Genomic DNA, 27,075 nt, shown 5'->3' on the forward strand with positions numbered 1-27,075 from the left:
CCCTCAATAGGCAAGTGGTTAAACCAGCTCTGGTTATGAGGCATCTTCTACATTTTATTCCTTTTTCTTTTCTGTCAGGGAAAGGTTTACTCCACATCATGGAATACTACTTAACGATAAAAAGTAACATATGACATACACCAAGCTTGGATGGATCTCAATGGCATTATTCTGAGTTAAAAAAAAAAGGCCTAGTTCCAAAGGTCACCTACTCTATGATTCCATTTATACAAAATTCTCTAAATGACAAAATGGTAGAGATGGAAAACAGACCAGTGGTTGCCAGGGGTTAAGGATAATGTTGGGTATTAGAGGGTGGGCATCACCATGAAGTGGTAGCATAAGAGATACCTTTGTGTAGATTCTTGTAACCACCACCACTATCAACATCCTCAATTACTCATATGATAAAATGACACAGAACTCTGCGAACATATTGTACTAAGTCAATTTCCTGATTTTGAAACTGTACTGAGTTTCATAAGATTTAACCATTGGAGGGAATTTAAGTGAAGGTTGCATAGGGTCTCTCTGTATTACTTTTGCAACTTCCTGTGAATCTATTCTTTTGAAATAAAAACATTTTAAAGATCATGTACACACTGCTATATTTAAAGTGGATAACCAACAAAGACCTACTGTATAGCACATGGAACTCTGCTCCATGTTATGTTCCAGCCTGGATGGGAGGGGTTTTGGGGGAGAATGGATGCATGTACAGGTATGGCTGAGTCCCTTCACTGTTCACCTGAAACTACCACAACATTGTTAATCAGCTATACCCCAATACAAAATATTATTGGTGTTAAAACATTAAAATTAAAAAACAAAAAATCTTACAGCCTATATGAAGTGATAAACAGATCTTTCTGTATCTGCTTAATGCTAACTTATGAGTAACTATAGTAAGCTTAAAGTTCCTCAATCATCCCAAAGAGTTAAGGCATTTTAGGAGGAAAAGCACCTTAACTTCAGATCACTGGACTAATGTAAAATTATCCATGTTGATCTTATCCTTGAATATTCCTGAGAAAGATGTTAAAATCATAAAAAGACAATGCATGGCTTCTTGATCTGTGCTCCAGATTTCCTGGTGGTGGTTAGGCTCAAGCAGCATATGGGGTGGGGGGACCACAAGTCAGCAAGTGTTCCTTTCACAATTCTGAACTTTAACATAACTGTCCACTACCCCATGTGAGCAGTTGACCAGGTGAAGCTGGTTGGAGAAAGGGGCCAGGCTTGGTGCAGAGAGAAGGACTTCAGTTAGACCTCTGCCTCAAAATAGGTCTGAGATCATGGATAAGGATAGGGCTTCCCAGGTAGCACTAGTGGTAAAGAACCTACCTGCCAATGCAGGAGACACACAAGACTTGGGTTTGATCCTTGAGTCAGGAAGATCACCTGAAGGAGGGCATGGCAACCCACTTCAGTATTTTTGCCTGGAGAATCCCATGGACAGAGGAGCCTGACAGACTATGGTCCATAGGGTCGCAAAGAGTCGGACATGACTGAAGCATCTTAGCACACTTGCATGCATGGATAAGGATACAGCTAAGAAGAAATATGATCAATAAAGACAAGGAGCAACAAAAATGGGGCCCAAAACAAGGTCTGAGCAGGACCCAGGCAGAGCTCACCTCTGGTCACTGGACTCCACTGCCCATTGCCTATTGAGCCAACCATGTGAGAAGCTCCACAATGCCAGGGCATTGGCTATTCCCCCACGGTGTTTGGTTCACCTCTCATTCTAGCAGTTCTGTTCTAACCCCAGGGTCTGAGTTGTGCAGCCCCTACTACTGCCCTCCTAGGACTATGCTTTGCCAAGACACCCATGGAGCATGTTTCTCCACTCAGTGATGGAGCTGAAGTTCTCTTTATCAAAGTAACCATGCACATTACAGACTCTCAGCCTCCCAGTTGGTCATCAGTGACTGAAGTGGCAGAAATGGGAACATGGAGTACTTGAAATTTAGCCTCCAGGCTGCTAACAGTGATGCCCTAATTATCATGGAAGATCCTCTTCTTATGGGGATTTATAGCTGCTTACGTTTGGTTTTCTAGGTTCTTTCCCTTTCATTATGTGTCAAAGATAATCTACAAAGGGAACTCATTCATTAAAGGAAATCTATTAAGGACACTACTTACTCAACTGCAGAACTTCTTGCCAAAAAATGAATTTCATCTTAACCATTACATTTAAGTTAGCTATAAAATTGAGAAAACCTTTCAGAATTTATGAATACAGTAAGGCCCCAAATATAAGCCCCGCCTCACAACCAACAATTTCCTCTAGCCCAGGGACACTTTTGTCTTAATGATGTGGCAAGTGAATATTTCAGACCTCAGGGACCATGGCTGTGGAAGGGGCCATGGCTGTGGAAGGATGTCTCTAGCCCATTCAAAGATGTGTGTAGTGTGCAACAGAGATTTGAGAAAGAGAAAGAGCTGGATAGGCATCTGGGCCTTGTATTTCTCTGAGCTTTGTAAACTCTGAGCTCAATAGGAGCTGAGGTCACCGGAAAGCAATGGAACTGAGCCAGATCATGTTAGCATCCCAAAGAAATGTCTGTACAGAAAGAAGTCCAAATGTTAGGGCTCTATTTTTCAGTGAATCAATATAGAAAATTATATTCTTCACTGCTTTTTATTCATTTTTTATAAAAAAGGGAATTACCTTCTTTGTTATCCATGACCCTATTTATCAGTGCCAAGGGAAAGTATGTTCCAGAAAAAAAGATGTACCTCACACCATCTGTTTCTTATTATCTGTCACTGGGAAATGATGTAACCTAGCACAATTGCTTGGGTTTTCTTAGTTTCAGGGCAATTAGAGAAGCTAGATCACTTTGGGTATCTGATATCACATCTATGTTTTTGTCCTTTAAAGGAGTTTAGGGGTAATTTGTAAAGGATCATTATACCCCATATTTCGTTTTCAAACTATTTCCAGCCCTTTGTGGAAGGATGCAGATACCTTTAAGTATAAAGATGTGTGTTTTTTCACATGTTTATTTCCTACTAGCTTCCCTTTCCCTGTAACTTCAGCTATTCTCACATCTGCCCACAGCCTGCCTGTGTTTAACATCGTGGAGCTTTCTGGCCATCAGACACATGTCCAGGGGGATCCAGCTGGCTTTATGTTGGAAACTCCTGTATGCCTACAGAGCCTTGGCCCCCACAGATGTCTAATTATGCCACCATGTTGCTTTCAGAATGGTCTACTTTTGTACAATGGGGAGACAGAGATGGATTACGGATCCCAGGCTACCCTAGGTTTTGCAGGTTGACCAAAAAGTTCATTTGGGTTTTTTGCACCATCTTAAGGAAAAACTCGAATGAATGTTTTGGCCAATCCAATATTTTTCATTTGTGATCCAGGTCTGTAGACCATCCTTGGAATTCAGATATGGAGGTAGCCATTGTCACTGAAATTCCAGGCAAAATTCTGGTACCCAAAAGATCTGGTTTCCTATACATGGGAGATGGTCTCTAGTGAGACCAAGCCAGTTATGAAGAGCTGGGGGTTGAAGATAAAAAAACCTGTAGGATAGCTAAGCATCCTGGACCAGGTGAAAACCCACAGAATGGACCATGCACCTCCTTCAGAGAAGAGAAGCTCACATTTGCTAAAGTGTCCACAGTGCAGCTAGGCATTTTTAAAGACTCAGTGTGCAGACTGGGCATTTTCCTTGGTAATCCAAATAAAAAATGGCCAAGTTCATTCTAGGCATAAGGCAATGGCTAGCCATGGCTTTCCAAGGCTGGGAGCCACCACTGCCTTCCCCTTTGAAACTCATGAAAGCACCCTTTGGCTGATAGGAGAAGGGCTGGGAGAGACTCAAAAGTGTTGAGAATACAGATACCTGTATTTAATCAATTGCTCCGTACACACGCCCAAAATACACAGCAGTTGATTCTAAAACTAAGCAAAGGAATTACAATATAGTGAACACTTACTATGAGCCCAAATCAGGTTGATCCTTAAGCCCATGGCTGGCCATAGAAGCACAGCCTCACCATGTGCCCTATATGTTTGGGTGATCCCAGAACCGAGGACCAGCTCTCCAGTTTCCTCATTTTGTCAAAGTTCGTCTTCCACGAGCTTAGGTATATATTTCTCCAGAGCATCTCTGCCTTGAATTTCAAAGCATACATCCAATGACCTGTGTGACATCTCCACCTGGATAGCTGACAGGCATCTCAAAATTAACACATCCAAAATTGAGCCCCTGATATCTACTACTTCCCCAAAGTAGCTCTTCCTGTGGTCTTCCCCATTTCATCTTCCAATTGCTCAAGCCCCAATGCTTGGTCTTATCCTTAAGTGCTTTCTCTCATATACATATAAGACACCCACAATTGACTTGTCAACAAATCCCACCAGATGTACCTTCAATCAGATCCAAATATATCCAAAATCTGAGCACTTCACACTATCTTTACTGCCACCCACCTCAACCCAAGCCATCATCATCTCTTATCTGCATTACTACAAGAGTTTCCTAACCAATCTTTCAGCTTCTGCCTTTGACCTACTGTGTTCTGTTCTCGACACAGCAGACAAAATAAGTCTTTGAAAATATAAGTTAGGTCACAAGATTCCTCCAATGCTTCCCATTTACTCAGAGTAAAAGCTGACACCATTAGCGTGAGCCCCTGAGGCTTACGTGAGCTCTGTTACCTCTCTCATCTCCGTTCCCACTGACTCTCTGCACCCCAACCAGTGTGGCCCCAGCCAAGCCCACTTCACCACCCTTGAGGTCCTTGCTCTGCTCTTCCTCTGGCCTACAATGTTTTCTTCAATTATCTGAATAACTTGTCTCCCCACTTTGTTCAAGTCTTAATTCAAATATTAACTTTCTTGAAGAGGGCTTTCCCTATCCTCCTAAGATTTCAAACCCTCCTATGCTTTCAAAACCACTAGTTTTTATACATATCACTCTCTAATATGCTTTACATTTCACTCATTTTGCTTTCTTTCTCATAAGAATGTAAACACAATAAATGGGGAGATTTTGAGTATTTTGCATGTTCCTCTGTCAAGCAACAAGCACCAGATATAACAAGCCATGGATACATAATTGTGAATGACTCGATGGCACCCATTCCATAGTCATTATAAATATTCTGAACACAACTCCCCCTGGCCCTAAGCCTACATAATCCTAGAGAAAACCAGCAACCACCATCCTTTTCCTATTCCCCTTCTTAACTGAAATAAAAGCACCTACCGATCCAGCACTGGCTTCCAGAGAACATGGTACTTGTAAAGAGGGGCCTGGGGAATGGGCTGTAAGCATTTAAAGATGCTCCATATCATAGATTCACAAATTAGTGTCTGATTCGCACATCACCATACATTTATTTATTTATCTTCTGAGATTTCAGAGTCTCAGATAGAAAGGACAGACCTGGGACTGCTCACACCCCAACATGCAGCCCTGACACCAAGGTCGGGCCTAGGTTGACACTTCTATGGGCAACCTGCCCACACCCACCACAGGCAAAGGGCAGCTTCCTGCCATTTTGGTTTGAACAAGCCACAGAGCACCTGGGACTTCAAGTCTCTGGAAATTTAACTGGCAGAAGGAACTACAGGGGGATACAGGTTGTATGGGGAAGAGAGGGTGAAAAATTAAGTGGCAGGCAGATTGATGTGCCCTCTGCATGCCTTCTTAGTAGGAGGATCAGGCAAATAAAGAAAATAAGAGCAAGGCCAACACCTTGCCCAGAGCACATGGCTGGCCTCCTCCCTATACCTGTTACCTTAGATTGAGCGTGTCCTCCGTGAAGCCTTTTCCTTTCAAGCTGGGTTGGAAAGAGCAGAAGCTAGACAAAAAGGGAAAGGATTATTCTATCAGCAGAGTCAGGACCCTTCCACCACTAGGAAAACATTTTCAGAAGCAGGCTAGAGATCAGGTTCATTCTTTCCCTTCCAGTGAACCCCATCTGTCCCCAGATCTGGGTGTACTTCTGAGGCACCCCGTTAGCACCCTCTGCCATTAGATGCTCTTGCCTAAATAACAGCAATGATTAACAGTCAAACAATAGTTGCAATCAAAATTATGTGTTTTAGAGACCTCCTCTGGGCTGGGCACAGGCATTTCCATTGCTGATTTCAGCTACCACTGCAGTACTCCAGGGACAGGTGCCATCTTGCTTTAATGCTCCTTGAACAAGGGTGGGGTATGGTTGGTACCATTCACTGCCTGAGCTATGGATGTAGAAGACTTCTAGCTCAACTGTGAAAAACTTCGTGTAGTACATAGGAATCATAAGGGAACATGAACGTGAGGTTCAGCATTGCCCGTCTACTTCTTCAGTTTGGTTTAAAATGGAACTTGAAGACTTTTTGGGAGGCAATGGAATAGCAGTCCTTGGAAGAGCCTCAAAGGGAGAATCACAGTCAATGGAGATGTGCCCAGAGCTGGCTCAGATGGCCTCTCTGCAAGAGTTGTTTTTCTCCACACTGGCCCTGTCCTTGGGACCCAGCAGCTGGTCCTGATGCCAGTGACAGGCCAGGGCCAGCAAGAAGGTAAGGCTAGAATTTCTGAGCACAAAATTGCCTGAAACATGCAGGCCAGGGATGTCAAATCTCACCTCACCTCAGGACTTTTAGCCCCAAGTGGAACTGAATATGACCACTCCTCTATTAACCCAGCTTCTGTGTCATCTGTTCATGGCTAGGAACCTACCTTTTGACCCCTTCTAGATTCTTTGCACATCCACATATCTCTAACTTTAATAATATAAATATAAAGTTTAAGTTCTAGCTTAAATTTCTTAGATCGATTAATCTCTTTGGAGAACGTTCAGTTAAACTAAGACAGTATACTTCTCTCTTTAAGAAAAAAAGATGTTCTGTGCAGAAGTGGGAAATCAGTTGTTAGGAATTATTTCCAATGAAATATGAAGTCAGAGCAACTAAAATTGGCAACTGGGATCAAAAAGAAAGATTAAGCCAAAAAAAATTTACTTGGAAAATTAAAAAATAAAGCCAGAAAATTCTGGAAGACCCATTAAATATGTTGTGTCTGCACATTTTTTCCCCTTCCTTCAGTTTTTACTGTCCCAAATTACTTCAGTTCATGAAATAGAGCCTGTTTTCCAGGATTGAGAGAAGGAGCTGTTATGGTTTTCTCTTTACTCTGTTCCATAACTCAAGAATTCTGTGGGGTAAGTTCTTTTTTATGTCTAACCTAAATCCTGCTCACTGTGGGTGGAGAACAATCTCTGGAGAACAGAGCGGTTCTTCTGCCGTTGGTTCATGATCAGTCTCCTCAGCGGAGGATTTTCAAACCCTTACCTTTTGAAGACTTTATTCCGATCACTGTTGTGGAAGACAAGAAACTTGGAATATCCGTTTTGGAAAAAGATCTCCAGGGCAATGTCCTATAAAGAGAAACCCCTTTTACTGCTCTGAAGTTTCCTAGGATGGATGGAGACCTCCCTCCCCTGCCCCCTGCCCTGCTCCCCCGCTCCATAGCTGATGCAACAGAGCCATGGTTGTGGGCCATTTGGGACTCTATGTCAGGTATGGAAGGATTTCAGTCTAAAATGGACCCAGAGACATGAAAGGGCAAATCTCAGGCATGTGTCCTCTGGAAAACAGAACTTCAGAACTGAGAGATTGATTTAATAGATGCTTAATTGGTGGAAGATGGAGACTTACCTCCAGAGCAATGAACATCCACCGAGAATCTCTCCTGTCCACAAACCAGTGAACTTACTGCTTGGACTTACACCTACCTTGTACTCCTTGCCAGTAGATATAACTGACCTCAAACCCTGAACCCATTAGCCTGTAGCTCACGAAAGCCTGCCTTTCCTCAGTGGTTATTCCCCTGTTATTCCTGAATCAACTCAATTTCTGGTAAATTCAAGCTTGCCTCAGTTACCTCTTTATTTAGGTTGACAAAGGCAACACTTCCTAGTTAGTCCTTCCAACCTCCTATAAGGGATGTAAAGACTTTGGTAACAGTGATGAATTGGAGTCTTCACAGAGTAAGTAGGAGGACAGGAGACCTCAGAGTTCCTTTGACTGGAGAAGGAAACAAGAGCCCAACTCACAGGAAAAGCGAGGAGGGGACAAAGAGAGGAAAGTGCCCAATGACATCTTCAGACACTTCTACTCCTGAGTCAAGGGTTTCACTTCCTAAAGTGAAGGATCATCTTACCAGAAACACTAGGGGAGCTGGTTGAGTGAGTGGATGCAAACCTTAATCTGGGCAGCATCCTATGGTGACCTGCAGACTTGAGGCACAGAGGCTTTGCCAAATCCACTTTGCTGAGCCATTTTGATGTGGCCACACTGACACAGCAATGTCGCTTCAAGGGTATTTTGTTAACACCTAAATGAACCTGCCTGCCTTCCTTTTTCCTTTCTTAGACTTGGAATAGTGACAGAGTGAGCCCACATACAGGATGAAGCTCAGGGATGAGGTAGGGTCAGGTAGAGAATATTCAGTACTTGAGGAAGGGCCTGGGAGAAGTGAGGTCCGAGCATGGCGGGAGAAATGGGGAGGGTGAGGGTCAGACTCAGAGATGGGGTGCTGCATCCAACAAAAGTCAAGTCCTGCTCCTTTCTGGCTGGAAGCGAGTTCTCAAGTCCAGTTCATTAGACTTCTGAGCAGAGGGAAAAGTATCTGTAATGATAATGCAGCACCCTCCTGCTCTGCAGATGTACGTAAGAGCCTCAGATTTTTTTTCTACATGTAGAAGTATAAATAACGTGCAAATAGATGATGAACATAGAATCTATGGAGTCCATGACTTGCCTCAGCAACCTCGAGTGCCCAGGCTCTGACTTCCTTCTGGGAGAATCTAGGGCTGGGCAAATGGGGGCCTTGCACATGAAGCTCTCCAAGCCCCACTTGGACACGCTCACACACCCTCCCACTTCTGTCTTCTACCACTGTCATGCTAACCAACCATCTGGAAACAATGTCCTTTTACTGGGGAGAAAGACACTCACTTACTGATGCCTAGTTGCTACTATGTATAACCTGTAAATAGACATACAATTCCTAAAAAAAAATAATTTTTGAGTACTTGCTATGTGCCCAAAATGTGCTAAGTGCTATATTATGTAATAGTGGAAAAGACAAGAGGTGGTGGCCTGTTCACTGGAGAGAAATGGAAGCCCAGAGGTGCCCGACTGTGCAGAGCCATGCTCAGGACTGGGCCCATGCTGGCACTGGTCAGAACTATCAGCAAAGGGCCTCCTCCACCCACCCCTTTCTGGCTCACTCTCTGAGAAGGGCGCTGAGGGCTGGCAAAATGAGAACCAACGCTTTGTGGGCAAAAGCAGCAGAGAAGGAAGGAGAGGGAAAGAGCCAGTCAGAGCCAGTAGTTTGCTGGATCCTTGTCTGTGTGGGCAGCTGATCCTCCCTAGAATGAGGCCCTCTGAAAGGCTCCCTTGAGCTTTAGCTTCAGAGAATAATAATAATATAAATAACAATTAGGCCTCCAGCAGGAGGGTCAAGGGACAAAGAAGTTTACAAATGAAAGGTACACTTATTCTGTTCCAGAGGACCAAGCATTGTCTTGTTGGCCCATGCAGAATAGAGACCCTGCAAAGAGAATGGGGTAAGGGGTCTGGGCCCCTCCCCTCCCACAAGGGTGGTCCCTCATCTCTTCCTCTGCCAGTTGTTGGGAGGCCCTTGGGCAGTTTGCATCTTTGCTATTACAGAGGTTAGACTGCTGAGGGCAAGATGTGTTTGAGGCCAGTGGGAACCCCAGAGCTCTTCCTCCCTTTACCACTGAGGTGATGCTTTTAAACCAGGTGGTTTGCCTCCAAAGTAAGGGATGAGAAGTATTTGATTGTGATTCACTGACAACAGAACCCTGCCTCTGGAAGGAGTCCACTCTGTTTAGCAGCCGGATGAGCCCTTGAATGCACCAGACAAGGTCCTGGGATCCTGGTTGGAGGGGACAATCGGGAGATCTCTAAATCACCTGGCCCAGGAAATGACAGAGCTTGAAGGTAGATGAAGATTTGAGGAGGGCAGAGGGTAGAGGCAGTAGCCTAAGGAGGTGTCCCCGCGGTCTGAACAGCGCAGACTGGCGCTCAACTTTCAGTCATCAGCTCTGCCATCAGGCAATGGAGCTGCCCCATCCTGTATTCCCGAGTCTCCGAGGCAGCTCTGGGGCATGTCAAGGGGAAAATAAAGCAAAGAGGCTGGATTCTAAGTGACATGGTAAGAGAGAGAAGGGCCCAGTGGCCAAATGGCAGGGACTGGGGAGAGGGTGAAGCAGAGGGCAGAACTCTGTCCCAGCAAGGGGACCAGCCTCACACAAGCCAGGGGGATTCACAGGTGTCCCAAAGGGCCCTGGCCTGTGCATGGGTGAAGGGGTCAAGGAGGTGTGCCCCTCCCATTCAGATGGGGCCTCGATGGCACCCAAACCACCATCAGGTCTTAGGGTTAGGGTTGGGGAAGGGATGGTCCTTCCTCCGGGCCCCTCCCAGGTCTTACCTGCAGAAGGAAGCGCGTCTGCCGGAGCTCCCTGAGATCACCGTAGCTGTGGCGCTGGCACGAGTAATGGTCAGAGGACCTGTCTTTGCTGCACATGTTGAAGATGAATGGGTCGCTAATGCTGGAAAGGAAGCAATGCGTGCAATGAGAGGGTGTCCAGTGGGGGCTTGCTCACCTGCCTGAACCTGAGTTTCTGAGACACATTGGGGGATGGTCCAGCACCCACTGACCTGATAAACCCTGTCTGTGTCAACCCTGCACTGAGGAGTAATATGGGACATTGGCTTTACCAGAGGAGGGGATACAAGGCAAAGGGATCACCTTCAGGACAGACAGTGACACAGGGTGCAGAGCGTAAGTGTGAGAAGGCTCTCTGGGTATCGGGGTCAGAAGTGGGTTGGTGATGCAGTGGGGGAAAAGTGAAAGAGATGTGTAGTTAGGTATGGACAAATTTCAAGTTCCCGAAACATGAGGCAAAAAGATGAAGAGCCTCCACTTCACAGTCCCTGTTCAACACGGTCTTGGACAACATGGTCATAGTGTAACTTTTAATGTGATATTCTTAACTAGGGAAATCACAGGACACTAAATGATAATCATGATATTGATTGACTGGGTCTTTGGGAATAGAAGTGGATTTCAGATTAAAACATACTTTGATTTGTCCCACATTTGTATGGGACAAATCCAATGACCAGTTTATACCTGGAATTTACACCCAAATCATCTGCTAAATTGGAAACTCTTTACCAGACTCAGCCCTCATCTGACTGAGCTGTGTATCTGTGGAGTCTACCCCAGTGCTGGTATAAGACAGACTTTCAATAAGTATTTGTTGATGAAATTAAACAGAGAGCTGATGGCTTAAAACTGCTGACTAAAAGCACCGATCATAAAAAGCCAGTTGGATGGTTTGGATTCCCACAAAATGAATCAAACGCTACATCTTGTGAGCTTGGCCGCCACTGTTATGGATTGAATTGTGTCCCCCAGAAGATGTAGGTTGACGTCCTAATCCCCAGTACCTCAGAATGTAACTTTACTTAGAAATAGGTAAATAACAGAGGTAATAAAGTGAGGTCATGAAGATAGATCCCAATCCAGTAAGACTAGTATCCTCCAATAAAAGGGAAACTTAGACACTGAGACAGACACACACAGGGAGAAGATGGCCATGTGACTGGAGTGATGTGTCTACAGCCTTGGACCATCAGGGGTGGCCAGGAAACACTAGCAGCTTGAAGAGACGAGGAAGGATCCTCCCCTAAAGCTATAGAGGGAGCACGGCCCTGCTGTCACCTTGATTTCAGACTTCTAGCTTCCAGAACTGAGGGATAATAAATTTCTCTTTTTTAAGAAGCCACCCAGTTTTTGATACTTTGTAAAACAGCCCCAGAAAACTAGTTACACAGAAAACACAGTTACCCTATTCAGCCAAGAAGGAATCTCTCTCAAAGCAAAATGTAACCTTCTAGAAAGGGTCTTGCTTTCTGAGGAAAGTTACAAAGTACCTGAGTCCAATAACTGCTGGAGGATTGGCAGTGTTCTTGAGTTTTATTTGGGATGTTTTTATGGTACCTCAGGGAGTCTCTCTCAAAGTCTAAGGCTCAACTATACTCAAATTGATGGCAGTCTTTTAGAGAAACAGTTCAGAGTTGACTTAGCTTTATTTTTAACTGGCTTATTTATTTATCTTCCTTAATCTCCATGGTCAAAATAAGACTTAATCTCCATTGATCTCACATGATCTAATGGCCCATCTCTGAGAACCACATCTCCACAAGTGCCAGCATTTTTTTCTGGTAGTAGACAAGGGCTCAGAGAGAAAACACTGTCTGGTTAACAAACACTTCTTTGAGGTATGGTGACTAAAATTACCTATGCAATTCTAAGGTAGTTAAATATTCTCACTACTCTCCTACATGCATTCTAGAAAAGGACATTTCCAGACTTGAGTACATCCAACCTAACAACTGGGTTTCTATTTAAAGTGCAGATATAGTCAATTGGATCATGATTATATGCACCTCATAAACACAATTTATCTAATCAATAAGATCTTATCCAACACTAACCAGAGGTGGAGAGTGAAGCAATGGATTATGTGAGTCATTTCATGGGCACTCCATGCATATAGGTGGAGTGGAAAGCTTTCATCAGCTCTCAGAAAGGTGAGTCTGCAGACCCATTGTCCATATTGATCAGTATCAATAAAACATGAGCAATAAAATGAGATGAGTGTGCCAAGTATTAATTATGTGCCTGCCTTGAAATAGCAAAGAAGATTCACTGCAATCGGTGAACATTTAGTATGGATAAAAGATGGAAGTTAGCAGAGAGAAGAAGGCCAAGCATTTAGAAACAAACCTAAATCAAAGGAGGGTGGGCTGACAGCTATCCTTCCACAATCCTTAAATTCTTGCTTCTTCACATAGGCTGGAAATAACATGACACCTGAGTGTTAAAATTCTTGCTTATTGGCAGGTAGGACTCTGGTTCCTCTGTCAATAGTCTTAAATAGTGGTTCTCAAAGTGTGGTCCCAGACCAGTAGCATGAGCATTAGATGCAAATTTGGTAAAATCTTAGGCCCTAACCCAGATCTACCAACTTAGAAACTGGGATGATGGCGGGTCCCAGAAGTTTATTTTATCAAGTCCTCCAAGTGAGTTAATGTAATTTAGCTTGAGAGATGCTGGGCTAAGAGGTTATCCTGTCATCACTTGAGCCTTGGCTAACTAGAAAAGAAACTGGCATCTAAATTTCTTCACAAGTGATGAAAACGTACAACTGACAATAACTAGCAAAAGTGCAAACACAATCAATTTGGTTTTGAATGCAGTACTTTATAAACACTAGAAAATTATTCAATAAGGGCTGATTGAACCCAAATACACCAACTACCAATACATTTGATCCTAGAGAAGAACCTCAGAATTTCCTGCCAAAGATCTCTGGTATTAGTTGGTATAAAAATGACTTCAAATTTCTACCCAAATCTCACTCATCCTTCAAGACCCAAATCTTTAGCTCACTTCTCCAAGTAGCTGTCCCTCACCATACCAGCCACATATCATCTCTCCCAAGTGTGAACCCTGAAGAGTCCTCGCATAACATGTATTTTGTCCCTTGATGATAGTGTGCTCCAAACTCTTTCCAAAAGAACCTGTATATGCTGCTGATTGTATTGTGGGCCTTGTGGGGATAAAGAGGCAGTGCCTGATGTCTTGCATAAGGATGAACAAGCAAGAAGTTGTTGACTCAGTTATACATATATATACATTATTTTTCAGCAGTATTTAACACAAAATTGTAAATCAACTATACTCCAATTTAAAAAAAAGTTGTTGAATAAGTATGCTGATGGGACTGGATTCTATTATCCAAATACCCTAAAGAGCGATCTCTTTTGTCCTGTGGTGCCTTTCATAGAAGGAGGACCTGAGGAGCTGCTGTATGGTTAACTGCTCCAGATTTTAGCTTTGGGGAATCCTGATGCCTATGCCTTCAGGTTCTTCTGTTTCATCTCATGGCTCAGTTTCAGGCCCAAACCTGAGCCCATAGAAAGAACAAGCTGGGAGGCATAGGCGTGGGGTGGCTGAGAAGGCAGCTTGGGGTCGGGGCAGAATCTGCCAGGAGAGGAGGGGCACTCACTTGGACAAGCAGTGGCGGCTGCAGTAGACGTCACCCACGGGTGAGAGCGTGAAGTTCTCGCAGATGTAGAAGTGCTGCTGGCCGAAGAGCAGGAGCCCTTCGCAGACCAGGTGGCCCTGCACGATGACCAGGGAGTACTTCTGTGTCACCTGCAGGGAGAGAGTGCCAGAGTCAGGCCATGCATGAGAGAAACACGCCCAACTTCTTAAGGAGGGCAGGAGGGCAGTGTCTGGTGGCCCACTGAGGGAGGTGAGAGTAGCCCCCTGTAAATGACAGAGCTGCTGCCCCCAGCTGCACTGCTCTGTGCAGCTGACTGTGCTCTGCACAGTCTAAGTGGGATTTCTACACCCAACACCCTGATTCATTATTTCATCTACCCAAGGCCACCGTATCTCACTGAGGCATGTGGATGAGTGTTTATTGCTATTTTGAACATGTTGACATTTTTCCTCTCACTTTAAGCTCCTCTACAACCATGCAAAACACTCCTCAGTAAACAATGAGGAAAGTTTTTGAGGTCTGAAGCATCACTCAGTTACAGATGTGAAGAAACTTGTCAAGAAAATAGCTGGAAAGTGACTAGGACAGGACCGGAACCAGATCTGCCTAGAACCACAACTGCAAGACTGGTACTACTGTCTGCAGAGGCCAAGGCTGCTCCAAGGTATGTGCAGAGGAGGCAACAGCTTTGCCCAGATCCCTTCTTTCTGGCTCAAGCACATTCTCGCAGCAGCTGAAGATGCTGGCAGTTTCCCAGAATCCCCTCAGCTAAAGAGAATACCTGTCATGTGTCATGTCCCTGTCTCAGTGGTCATCTCTCCCCAGCAACGGGTCAGTGCAGAGGGAAAAGGACTGGGTCCTTTGCCTTCATTCACTCTAAGCTCCCGTGGACTCAGCCGAGGCCTGGCTGAAACTGCAGTGAGGGTGCACATTCTGCACCCCATCCAGCAACCCACACTCTGCACATCTCTGGCTCAGTGTTGGCTTTCTGGGGAGACTGACCTGGGATGATGTCTTGGTATGAACCAGAGTCCCACATTAAGTAAGGACTAGTTGGGTCCTTACATAGAATGAATCTCTGAAGGAATGAGTAGGAGAATACATGAATTCTCAGTGATGGGAGCTCAAAGAAACCAGAGTAAGACCAAGGCCAACATTTTCTCGGGATAATTCTGTGCTAACTCCAGCTATACAAAAGAAGAACTGACTTAAAAAAAAAAAAAAAAAACCTATTATATAACCATTGGGCTTCCCTGGTGGCTCAGACGGTAAAGAATCTGCCTGCAATGAAGGAGACCCGTGTTCGATTCCTGGGTCAGGAGGATGCCCTAGAGAAAGGAATGGCTACCTTGTTCAGTATTCTTGACTGAAGAATCCCATGGACAGAGGAGCCTGGCAGGCTACAGTCCACGGGGTAGCAAAGAGTTGGACATGACTGAGTGACTAACACTTTCACATAACATTGTAAATCTTTTACGCATAATCCTTACAACTGGGAAAGAAAAATTTTACTAGTCTAATTTAGAGATGAAAAAGAAAGAGGATGCAGAGATAAGAATCTCACCAAAGATGGGTAAATGAAAAAACCTGGGGTTAAAGCTAAGCTCCCTGCTCACTTTTGGGAGCAATGATGGGGCAGCAGTTGTGAAACCTGGAAAGCAGCCCTGCCTACCAGTTCTCACACCCTACTTCAAATGGGATTTAGCCAAAGTGAGGGACAAACAAGATAAACAAGAACCCTACCCTCGTGGGACTTAAAATCCAGTGGGGGAAGACACGTCCACCAATGCATTATCAAAAACTGTGATATGCATTGAAAGAAGGGAAAAAAATAGGTTGATAATGATATAAGGCAGAGAGAAACTTGGAGGGGACACTGTCTCAGACAAACTCTGAGACCTGAGGATGGAAATGAGTAGTCATGGCAAGGCTGGGAGAAGAAATTTCATGGAACAGGAATATCCATCTCAGAGCACAGAGGCAGGAAGGGCAGATCTGGGAAGCAGAAGAGAGGGCAGTGTGGCTGGTGAAGCTGGAAAGCAGGCATGCTCCGATCCTGAGGGCCTTAGGTGTCTTCGTGTTCCTTGGAAAGCCCCCATGTACTCGTAAAATTAAAATCTGTCTGCACTTCTCCTGTCAATCTGTCTTCTGTCAACTCAATGCTGTAGCCTAAATAAGAGACTCTAAAGGGGTAGAGGAAAAGTTTTGTCTCTCCTGCAGTAAAATCTTCTGAAGAGATTCTGTGCCTACACAGTTTGTTTTATACATATAATCTTTTTTTTTTTTTACACAAATAGCATATTCATACAGCTACTGGTCTGCATCTGGTTGTCTTCTTTAATAGGCCATCTAGGAGCCCTTTCCAAATCACCTCTTACAGAGTTGTCTCACTTCTATTAAAAGATACAGACCATTAGTTTGCATGGATGTGCTACAACCCTCTATTGATTTGTTTTCAAATGTTTTAACGTTACAAGTGATTCTGCAGTTACAATCCTTGTGCATAGGTCACTTTGAACACATATGTAAATCTGTAGTAAATCTTCTTAGAAGAAGAACTGCAGGTCAAGGATGTGGACATTTTATATTCTGATCTAGTGCCAGATTGCGCTCCTGCAAGGTGACACTAATTCACACTCCCACCAGCATTGTTGGAGGGTGTTTATGCTTCCTAGGCCAAGCTGTTGAATCTTCTTCTCTTACGCCTTTGTACAGAGGAGACTTCATCCTCAAGTTCACATGGTCGGATGTGGGGCCTGAGTACACAGGCCTGTGTACCTCCCTGGCCTCTCCTGTCCCTGTGATGCCCCACCCTTGCCCAGACTCTGTGGTGCCAACAGCAGGGGCTGCAGCATGTTCTCATGATCTCCTGGTGTTTTCCTTTGGGGGAGAATTAAGTAATAACAAGAATAAACCAAACCACAAGAAGAATATCTGGTGAGAGCTGGGTCAATAGCTTAAAAATGGATTCTGCTAGAAAAGAATAAAATTCTAAAAACTGGAAAATGAGCCCAAGTGAACTATTCCCTGCGCTTCCATTTAAATTAACCCTAAGAGGGCTCCATCACCAAGCTCACTCGTGGTGAAGAAATCCCTCCTGCCATGATTCTATCAATCACTTTAAAAAGAGTGGAACTTCAGCTCCATAAGTAGAACATTTTTAAGATCGGCTAAGTGACATATTTTCACTCCTAATGGGTGGATAAGTAAGTCCACAGCCACAGCTGGCCCAGGTATGATAAGGAACAGGTTGTCTGGAAGTCCAAACCCGCCAGAGTTAAAATTAGAGGGGCAACAACGTGCTGGGACATTCTGTGGAAGCCCACGCCAGCACATTCTCCTAGAGGCAGGCCTCAGTCTGATGTCTGCAAAAGGGGAAGCTCAGCTGGAGGCTCTCTCAAGATTTCTTCCAGCACTATTAGTCTGCAACTTAGTGCAACACCTTAATTTTACAGGTAGAAAATGTAAGATTCAGCACTATCACATGAGGTATCCAGTAACACAGCTAATGTGTACATTCTCTCATTGTTGCTGTCGTTTAGTCGCTCAGTCATGTCTGACTCTTTGCGACCCCATGGACTGTAGCCTGCCAGGCTCCTCTGTCCATGGGATTTCCCCAGCAAGTATACTGGAGTGGGCTGCCATTCACTTCTCCAGGGGATCTTCTCGACTCAGGGATCGAACCAGCGTCTCCTGCACTGCAGGCGGATTCTTGACCACTGAGCCACCTGGGAAGCCCACATTCTGTCATACTTGTCTGCAAAATCTATTGCAAAGAAAGCTTCAGCTCTGTTCATAGGTGTCACACTTCTCTTTCCATACATCTGCTCACCTAGACCTTGTTAACAATAAATTCTGCTACACTGGTGTCTGGAAAAAGTACTCTCTTATTATTATTTTTTTTTTTAAAGCATAGATTGCTGAGACAAAGTTAAATATCAAAAAGGAAAGAGGTTATTCAACTCCATTTACGCTGACTACCTATGAACTCAGACATCTACTTTTTCTACACGGATGACTTTTAGATGGAGCATTCTGTCACACTAGTAGTCAAAGAAATGTATATTAAAACAATAAGGAGACACTATTTTTTATATGTCAACTTGGCAAATCTGAGAAGAAATATAATGCAAGGATCTGTTGATGGCAGCTCATCTTTTCAGACGGAGACAAGGAGCTGGGATGACGCCTGTCTGCCTGCATCTGCCACCTCCACAAGCGAGCCTGCAAACAACCAAACCTTCAGCCTTTCTCTGCTGGCTCTGAGGAGACCAAATGGAAAAGGATGGAAACTGAAAAGGATTACAAGTTCTGAAGAGTGTTCAAAGCGCAGTGCACGGCACTAACTGCGTTTACTGAGGATCCACGCATCAGTGGTTAAAGTTGGAACATGTTTCTAGCTAGGGCAGCTCTGTATATTGTAAAACCCAGACTCATGAATCTCAGCATTTATTTGAAAAGCTTAGGTAGGAGAGTCACCCGGGCAGCTTGTTAAAGTTCATATTCCCAGGTTACATCCCAGTTGTTCTGATTCAGCAGGTACAGAGTGGGCCCTTGAATCTGCATTTGAATAGGCAGGCCAGATGATTCTGATGCAGATGACCTGAAGACCATACTTAGAAACTGAGCTAGGGACACTAGCCAGGCTACGAAAGCTGAGGTTCTGTCTTATGCAAACCTATGGCTACCACTCACTTATTTGCTCATACTTTCATTTAATAGAGATGTATTAGATGTTTAGCCTGTGCCCCCACACAAACACAAGGGGAGATAAAGCACATTTTTGTGGTGCTTAAGGTGGTGACCCCAAGGCTGTGGTTATGAGTTAAGAAGATTAAAAACAGAGGAGCAAATTTCCAAGGCACACAGTCTTGAGACAGTGGGACATGTTTAGAGAATACAAACAATTCTGTATAATTAGAGTAAAAAGGCAGGTGTGTGTGCATGCACACTTGCACACTCGTGTAGGGGTCAGAGAAGCAAGTCCAGGGAAGCACAGGGCCAGCTCAGAAGGGCACGAAGTGTGCCAAAGAGAGTCTCAGGTTTTCAGTAGGGACCACACGTGTAGCTCTGCATTCTAGAAAGCCAGTCATGGTGACTTACCTGGGGGGAAGATTCTACATGAGAAGTTTAACACACTTCTTCACTTTCTACAAATGACTTCAGCTAAAAATACCTATGAAGAGCTTGATGCTGCTCTCTGCTGTTCAGCACAAAAAGATCTCCCTTTAAGCTGATTTCGTTTCTAACAAAGTCATACTAATATTTTACATTGAGTCTGTATGAAAAAATAAATGTTTAGTTTTCCATGTAATTAGTTAATTAATTACATATAATTGCATGGATTAAATAATTAATTCATGAAATTAATTAATTTTCATGAAATTAATTTCATGTAATTTTCAAGCAACAGTAAAAATAACTCCCATGGGAGTTCCGACTCTGGACTGGGTCTGGAAGCACATTTTTTAAGTGGAGACACTTCTGCAAGCAGCTCTGTGGAGGAGATGCAAGGGACGCAGCAGCTGACACAAGCCCACAGTTAACATGTATTAAATAAACCACTGCTCGTGTCAAATGGAGCTGTTTGCAGAGAAATGTGTTTGTGGTTCTAGGAATCATTAATCAATGGCACAAAAGTAGCACAGAATAATTACTGTCCCAGGTATCGCTGGAGGCGATCAGAGCTCCAGTGTTCTCACAAAGAAATGAGTTAAGTTGCTGCCATTCTGAGCTGTGGTCTGCTGGCTTCCCCCAGAGGCCTCTGTAGGGACAAGCCATCCAGAAGTGTGCGAGGAGATGTGCCCTGCAGTCTCCTGGGCTGATCTTGCAAAGGCCCTAAAAGCAAGTGCTTCTGAGATAGCAGGGGAGAAGGGGCAGGACTCACCGTGAGGCTGCCTGCCCACTTTCTGTGATGGCCACTGAAGGCAGATGCTCTGGTTTTTCTGAGTGTGGGCACACACCTGCCACATACACCCTGCGTGGGTGTGCTTTCACTTAGAAAACACACGAGACCCAAAAGGTCTTATGGAGACATCTGAATTAGGAGAATTCTCAACAATGCTGACATTATCTCAACAATACTGTAGAATTACAACAATACTTGCTATAAAATGTCTCAACACAACCAGAAAATATTAGTCTGAGGAAATGCAGAAAATAACCATCTAACACACACACACACACACACACACACACACACACCCCTGCTGTGGGCACATTTCTTGTATCTTTGCTTGAACACGTTCATGGTTCTAGTGTGTGTGTGTGTGTGTGTGTGTGTGTGGGCTCAGTCATGTCCAACTTTTTGCCACCCCATGGGCTGTGTAGCCCACCAGGTTCCTCTGTCCATGGCATTTTCCAGGCAAGAATACTGGAGTGGGTTGCCATTTCCTTCTCCAGGGGTCTTCCCAACCCAGATATCAAACCTACGTCTCTTGAATCTCCTGCATTGGCAGGCAGATTCTCTACCATTTGCACCATGGTTCTAGAGTCAGTGCAACAATTCTCCCTTCCTTGACTGGGCAAGTGCTGAGCTGGGACAAATAGAGAGAATCCAGGTCTGCGTGGATCTCTTTCCTGCTGAGATGATGAAGGATGAAACAGAGGGTCAGAGTAGAACCCATGAGAAACCTGACCTGCTGGGAGGAGGCCCGTCTGGGGTTCTACGCCATCCATAGAGGAGCACTTCCTCTCCTGCGCATTGGAGGATATGAAGCAGCATCCTTGGCCTCTGCCCACTAGATGCCAGTAGCAACCCTTCCCCACCAAGTCATGACAACTAAATGTGTCTCCTGACATTGGCAATGGCCCCTGGGAGTAAAGCTGCCTCATGCTGAGAATCACTGCTGCACGTGATCCTTCAAGAGCAAAAAGCAAAGAAAGGTTTTTAAAGTAAGAAAGCATTGATCTCTTAGCTGTTTTCAATTGACTAGGCAGTTACTAAACACCCATTTACCTATATGAACATATTAACAGATGATGTGTTCAAACTGTTATCAGCTGTTAGTACTCAGCAGCTGGATATTATGAATATGTTACATATATATGTTTTAATATCCATTTTTCAAACTTTTAACACAGTAGACTAACACTACTTCCATAGCCAAAATAAAAAGAATATAAATATAATAAATCTTTGGGGCTTCCCAGGTGGCGTTAGTGGTAAAGAACCCATCTACCAGTGCAGGAGATGTAAGAGATGTGGGTTTGATCCCTGGGTCAGGAAGATCACCTGCAGGAGGGCATGGCAACCTACTCTAGTACTCTTGCCTGGATAATTCCATGGACAGAGGAGCCTGGTGGGTTATAGTCCATGGGTCACAAAGAGTCAGACGCAACTGAAGCGACTTGGCACACACACACTCATAATAAATCTTCATTCGTCAGTGTTTACTGACTGGCTTCTCTAGGTATGCCCCTAGTTGGGCACCTCAGGAAAAAATGGGGGTCCCTCCATTAATGAGCATCAGTACAGTGAGACAGAGAGAGACAGGTGAAGTGGTGAAGGTTAGCCTGTATGCCAGGGGCAAAGGTAGGAGGAGATGTAGTGGGCAGGGGACACAGGGAATGAAGGAGAGACAGCTCTCTAGGTCTCAGATTGGGGACTGGTCAAGATGGGCTTCGGTGAGTCAGCTGCCAGGAGTCAAGCATGCAGAACACTGCAGGCAGGTGAACCAGCATGAGCAGAGGCACGGTGGCAAGGTGTGATGGGGGTTTGAACATGTGCTCTCTGGCTGAAAGCTGCAGGTTAAGCACATATAAGGACCTTGTTCTTTCAGGACTGTGTTGACTGAACTGTTACCCAGATCTGAAAGCAACTAAGCAATGTGGTAGAAGCTCTGCAGTCATCCCTTTGGCCAATGCACTTCAAGCCAGCCCTTCCAATGCTTGGAAGGAGAAAATCCCAATCTGACTCCCTCCAGGAGTCTCTACCAGGAATCTGCCCCTGGAAAGGACAGGCTTCAGTTTCTGCTCCTTGCTGAAACCCATCACAGACTCTCTGGGCTTGTCACCTATGCCTGGAAATCCAGGTTGCTTACTCAGTGGCCCGTAGCTCGGCTCTGCTCTTCTCTACCTTATGACCAGGCTAGCCTTCAGCTCTCATGCATCCACCTCCGTGTAGACCCTGCCTGACTTTCTGGCCCTGCCCTGTCCACTCCCTTGTTTTGCTGGGGCCTCTTCTTCACTTACATATGTAGTAACCCAGACAGAAGTGTTGCTAGATGAGATAGACGGCCTTTGAAAAGGGAAGAGAACTGGTCTTTAATAAGCCACCTCACATGAGCTGGGCTCTGTGCTAGTTACTTTGCTTCCATTATTCCATTTAAGCCTTATGAGAATTTTGTGAAATGGTTACTATGGCTGTGATATTAAAGATGAGAGTAACGGAGGCTCACGAAGATGAAGTAACAGGCTACTTATTTAGTATGTGGCCATGTTGGGATTTCAGTTCAGCTCTGTTTTACTTTAAGACATGTGCTTCATCTTCCATACTTACTTAGATTTGTGTAAGAGAGCCCACCTCTGTGTCTGTACTTCACGGAAACCCCCTAACCCTCCTCAAGGCATATCCAGAGGTCATGCACACCAAGAACCTGGGATCCCACAGCCCAGTTCCAGGCATTCCAAACCACGGGTTTCCCTGCTAACTGCCCAGCCTGCCTCCTGGCTGTGCACACTATGCACAGGCCCACCCTTTCCGGGGCTCACAGTGCCATGAACATGCTTCCTCTAGGCTTGAGTGGTGGCCAAGGGGAGCTGATCTCAGGGTGAGGAGTGTGGGAACAGCTGGGACAAATGGGTCAGTGTCCAAACACATCCACCAAGGCCCCTTATGAAGGTGTAGGATGAACCCTCAGGGTGGTCAGGCTGTAAGCAGGGGACCAGGATGCTGAACCACAAGAAGGTCAAGAATTCTAAGTTGAAATTGGCCTCCCAGGTTATTATAAAGGTCAATGTAGGACATTAGAACATGTTTCATTTAACAGATTAGCAACGTGATTTATATCTAAACATTTTGATGCAAGATGTATGGGCATTTACACACTTGCTCTGGGCCCATAAATTTAGGAGTATGCTGGGTTTTTTTGCTCCTTCACTTTTTTATGGTGAATAGAGATATCACCTCCCATGTGAATGCAAAAAGTTGAGTTCTCTCGTGTCTGATAATCTTTAAAGAGTAATCGCGATTAATCGAGAAGAAACTTGAACATTTCTTGTAAAGTCAGTTTCAAGTGCTGAACTCTTTGTTTTTGCATGTTTGTAATGGGCTGTGTTACCTTTTCACGATCAAGAAGCTCTTGTAAGATGACTTGTCTTTCCCGACATAGTTCTAAGAAATCTTCAGAGTGCAGACTTTCATGTAAGGCGGGGAAGAAGGTCAGCTGGGTGCAGTCCATCACCTCATCTCTCTCGCCCTCGCCTTCCTTCAGTGTCAGCTCATCTGCAACAGCAAAAAGGGGACATGTGATTTGGGCATGAGCCACCTTGCATCATGAGGGAGGTGTGCAGCCTAGGCCCGAGGCCCTAGGAGGAACTGCAAAGTCTCAGAGCAGCCATGAACGGTGTGGATCCCAGGGGGTCCCTCACTGTTCCTGAAAGTGGACATACACCTCTGACCTCATTGTGAGCTAATCATGCCTGCAGGTTGATTTACTCCAGAAAGAGTGTCTAAGCCTGGTGGCTCTTGGGTCTCCAGTGACCACAGGGTGACATTTCAAAATTCACCTTCATTAATCAGTAAAGCAGTTCCTTAGAGGGTCACCAGGATTTGCTTTTTCTCAACTTCACTTTGTTCACTCTTTTTAAAAAGTGACATTTTCCCTCCTAATTATGGAAATTATCTTCTTATTGTAAAAAAGAAAAAACTTGGAAAACTCATGAAATTGGGAGAAATGCAAAAATTGTGAAAAATAAAACAAATATTGCCCATGCACCCAGCTGCTAAGTTGCTTCAGTCGTGTCTGACTCTGTGTGACCCCAGAGACAGCAGCCCACCAGGCTCCTCCATCCCTGGGATTCTCCAGGCAAGAGTACTGGAGAGGGTTGCCATTTCCTTCACCCAGAGAGAGTGCAAATAACCATAAGCTTCCATTTAGTGAGCACTTTCTCTGTGCCGAATCCTTGAATGACATTTTCCCTCTACTCCTACCTAGGTTGTAGATTCCATTCCATCCTCACTTGACAAATGAAGATACTGACAGAGGCTAATTATTTGACTCAAGGTGATATGGCTGCTAACATCTGAGGCAGGATCTGAACCAAGTCCCTCGCTAGAATTCCTTTCATCTCTAGGCTGTTTGCCCTCACTGGCCCTCAGAGTTTGGTGTACTTCTATATTGTTTCTGTACACATATGTATATGTGCAGAAATACACGTGTGTTCATGCTCAGTTGTGCCTGTCTCTTTGCAATCCCATGGACTGTAGCCCACCAGGCTCCTTTGTCAATGGGATTTTTCAGGCAAGAATACTGAGGTCGGTTGCCATTTCCTCCGCCAGGGGATCTTCCTGACCCAGGGATCAAACCCATGTCTCACGCATCTCCTCATTGGCAGGCTGATTCTTTACCACTGAGTCACCTGAGAAGCCCCATGTAGATGTACACACACATGTAATTTTTGACATGATGAAAATTATATTGAATTTATAGCTTTTCTTTTCTAAATTTTTGCTCAAAAAATTTAGTATGCCATGAATACTTTCCTATTCCATTAAAAGTTCTTAGAAAGCAACTTAAGTGGTTGTGTGTGACTCTATTGTGTGACTCTTCCATAAATACTTAACCTGTTTCCTATTTTTTAGAGATACAACTATTATCTATTTCTGTACTACCAAAATCTACTGTGCTGCAATCAGTGTGTGTACATACAGATTTATTTCCTGAGGATGCACTCTTGGACACGTGCATTTGGGTACCAGCTAAGCACAGACCTATGTATATCTCTAGATCTTGTTCCTCCACCCTATCCTGGGTGTCCACCTGCCTTGAGCAGCACATTGCACATGGCAGCCAGGTCAAGGGGGCTTCTGGTCATTTTCTTTGTGTCAGGATGCTCATCTGTTTGAACTCCTCCCCACCTGGGCATCTCACATCTGGATGAATGAAGGTGCCTGCTGCTCACAGCAACAGTCATCACAGGCTTTCCCCCAGACAAAGAAAACACTCTGCAGACATGGGCACCCTAGAAGGCCCGGTGGAGAATCACAGCCCTTTCTTTTCCCCTTCCTGAGCTCCTTACTGGGAACTGGGGGTCCACGCTGGAAACATAGAGAAGGCCTGGGGTCCTAGGCGACCAGGGGGGCCCTATGTATGGTGAATGAGGGGACTTATCAGCCCAGTCCTCATAAAATCAGCCCCTGCTTTCTGCCACTGCACCCTCTGCAGCCACCCATTTCGAGAAGGAGAGCAGGCAGACTGCCCCTCTAACCTTAGGATTATGGCACTTGGGCTGAAAAGAAGAGAAACCAAAAAATGGGTGTTACAATGTCATCCCAAGTCCTGTGCTACAGTGAGATCTCCAAATCAACACAGGATCAGGGCTCAAGATCCTTATTTCTGGGCTTTGTTACTGCAGACTGGCAAGATAGCAAGCTCTACGCAAAATCCGGTGCTAAGGCACTGAATGAGACAAGTTTAATCAGCTCTAGGAAGTTGTCACTTGTTTAAGGAGATGACATTAGCTGCAGCCTAGGATACAGTGAAACTTACAGACAGGGAGTGTTTGAAACAAAAGGCACATCTTTGGTAGAAACACAAAAACTGAAATATAGTGCACGTGTCTGAGTGTGTATTTGGTATGTATTTGGATATGTTTGAGCCTTCCCTGGTGGCTCAGCTGGTAAAGAATCTGCCTGCAATGTGGGAGACCAGGGTTTGATCTCTGGGTTGGGAAGATCCCCCAGAGAAGGGAAGGCTACTCACTCCAGTATTCTGGCCTAGAGAATTCCATGGACTGTATAGTCCATGGGGTCGAAAAGAGTTGGACATGACTGAGAGACTTTCATTTTCACTTGGAAGTGTATGGGGCGAAATGATCTCTGAAAATAAACTAGATTATCAACATATCAATTCAGCCAAGTTCCTCCATGAGTATTACATAAAAAGTAAACATAAGGAATTCAAAGTACATTTTCAAACTGGAGAAATAATAATGACCACTACATCTGTCATCTTTATAATCAGAGAATTCCATCCACTTTTGCTCTAAAACATTTTCTCATTTTCCTCCTAGGTGTTTTAGGTCACATATTGAACATATATTTGTATTTGGCAGGGCACTTTTAAGATTTCCCTCACAGAGCAAATTGACAAGATAATTTCCCTGAAAAAAGTTCTTATTGTTGCAACATAAACACAAAATCCTTCCCTTAATAGAGTGTTATGTCTGCAAGAGCACAGCGATGAAAGGCTTTGCACTTTCTACTCTAGACTTACAGCATTCTTTTCCCACAATATATTAACTTGATACCTTTAAGAAGATGTTAAATAAAGCAAAAAATTGGTTTAACTATTAAATTAAAAAATAGATAAATTGAATACCTTGGTTTTCAGTGTTTATTTGAGAAACACTGCCATTTCTGTCTTGGCTTTCCTAAAATAAAACCAGAGAAACAGAAATTAAATTTGGATACCTATGTGCCCCAGCCCTCATTCCAAAGATTTGCACAAACACACATACACATGCACGCACACATTTGATCCCTTCAAATCACTCACACACTCAAGACTCAGATGTAAGGGGAGCAAAATGCCACATCCTAAAGGACCACGGTGAAATGTAAATATTAATGTTCCTGAGTCAAAGGGGAAAAAATCCACAATTTTCCATTAATTCAGATTTACAGTAATTATCAAAGATATGCCAAATGGGAGTAGAGAGCATCCTGGCTGTCTGTGGTATGGGCCACCCTGGAGGGGGGACCAGAGGCAGGGTCTAGGGCAGCCC

At 44.4% G+C, this 27,075-nt stretch overlaps 1 protein-coding gene across 2 annotated transcripts in view; it reads right to left on the reverse strand.

Annotated features, from left to right (window-relative positions):
* The window catches only part of WDFY4 (WDFY family member 4), a 226,034-nt gene that overhangs the window by 57,167 nt on the left and 141,792 nt on the right, over positions 1–27,075 (reverse strand). For both annotated transcript variants that reach the window (XM_081561673.1, XM_081561666.1), the window contains exons 41-46: positions 26,670–26,721; positions 23,409–23,572; positions 14,128–14,276; positions 10,476–10,596; positions 7,307–7,392; positions 5,767–5,829 (exon numbers count right to left, since the gene is read on the reverse strand). In XM_081561673.1, coding sequence (XP_081417799.1) covers positions 5,767–5,829; positions 7,307–7,392; positions 10,476–10,596; positions 14,128–14,276; positions 23,409–23,572; positions 26,670–26,721 — 635 coding nt within the window. The remainder of the gene's footprint in view (positions 1–5,766; positions 5,830–7,306; positions 7,393–10,475; positions 10,597–14,127; positions 14,277–23,408; positions 23,573–26,669; positions 26,722–27,075) is intronic.

Source organism: Giraffa tippelskirchi, chromosome 2 (assembly GCF_054371585.1).
Source record: "Giraffa tippelskirchi isolate mGirTip1 chromosome 2, T2T-mGirTip1v1.2.pri, whole genome shotgun sequence".
In the NCBI taxonomy this organism is placed as follows: Eukaryota; Metazoa; Chordata; class Mammalia; order Artiodactyla; family Giraffidae; genus Giraffa; species Giraffa tippelskirchi.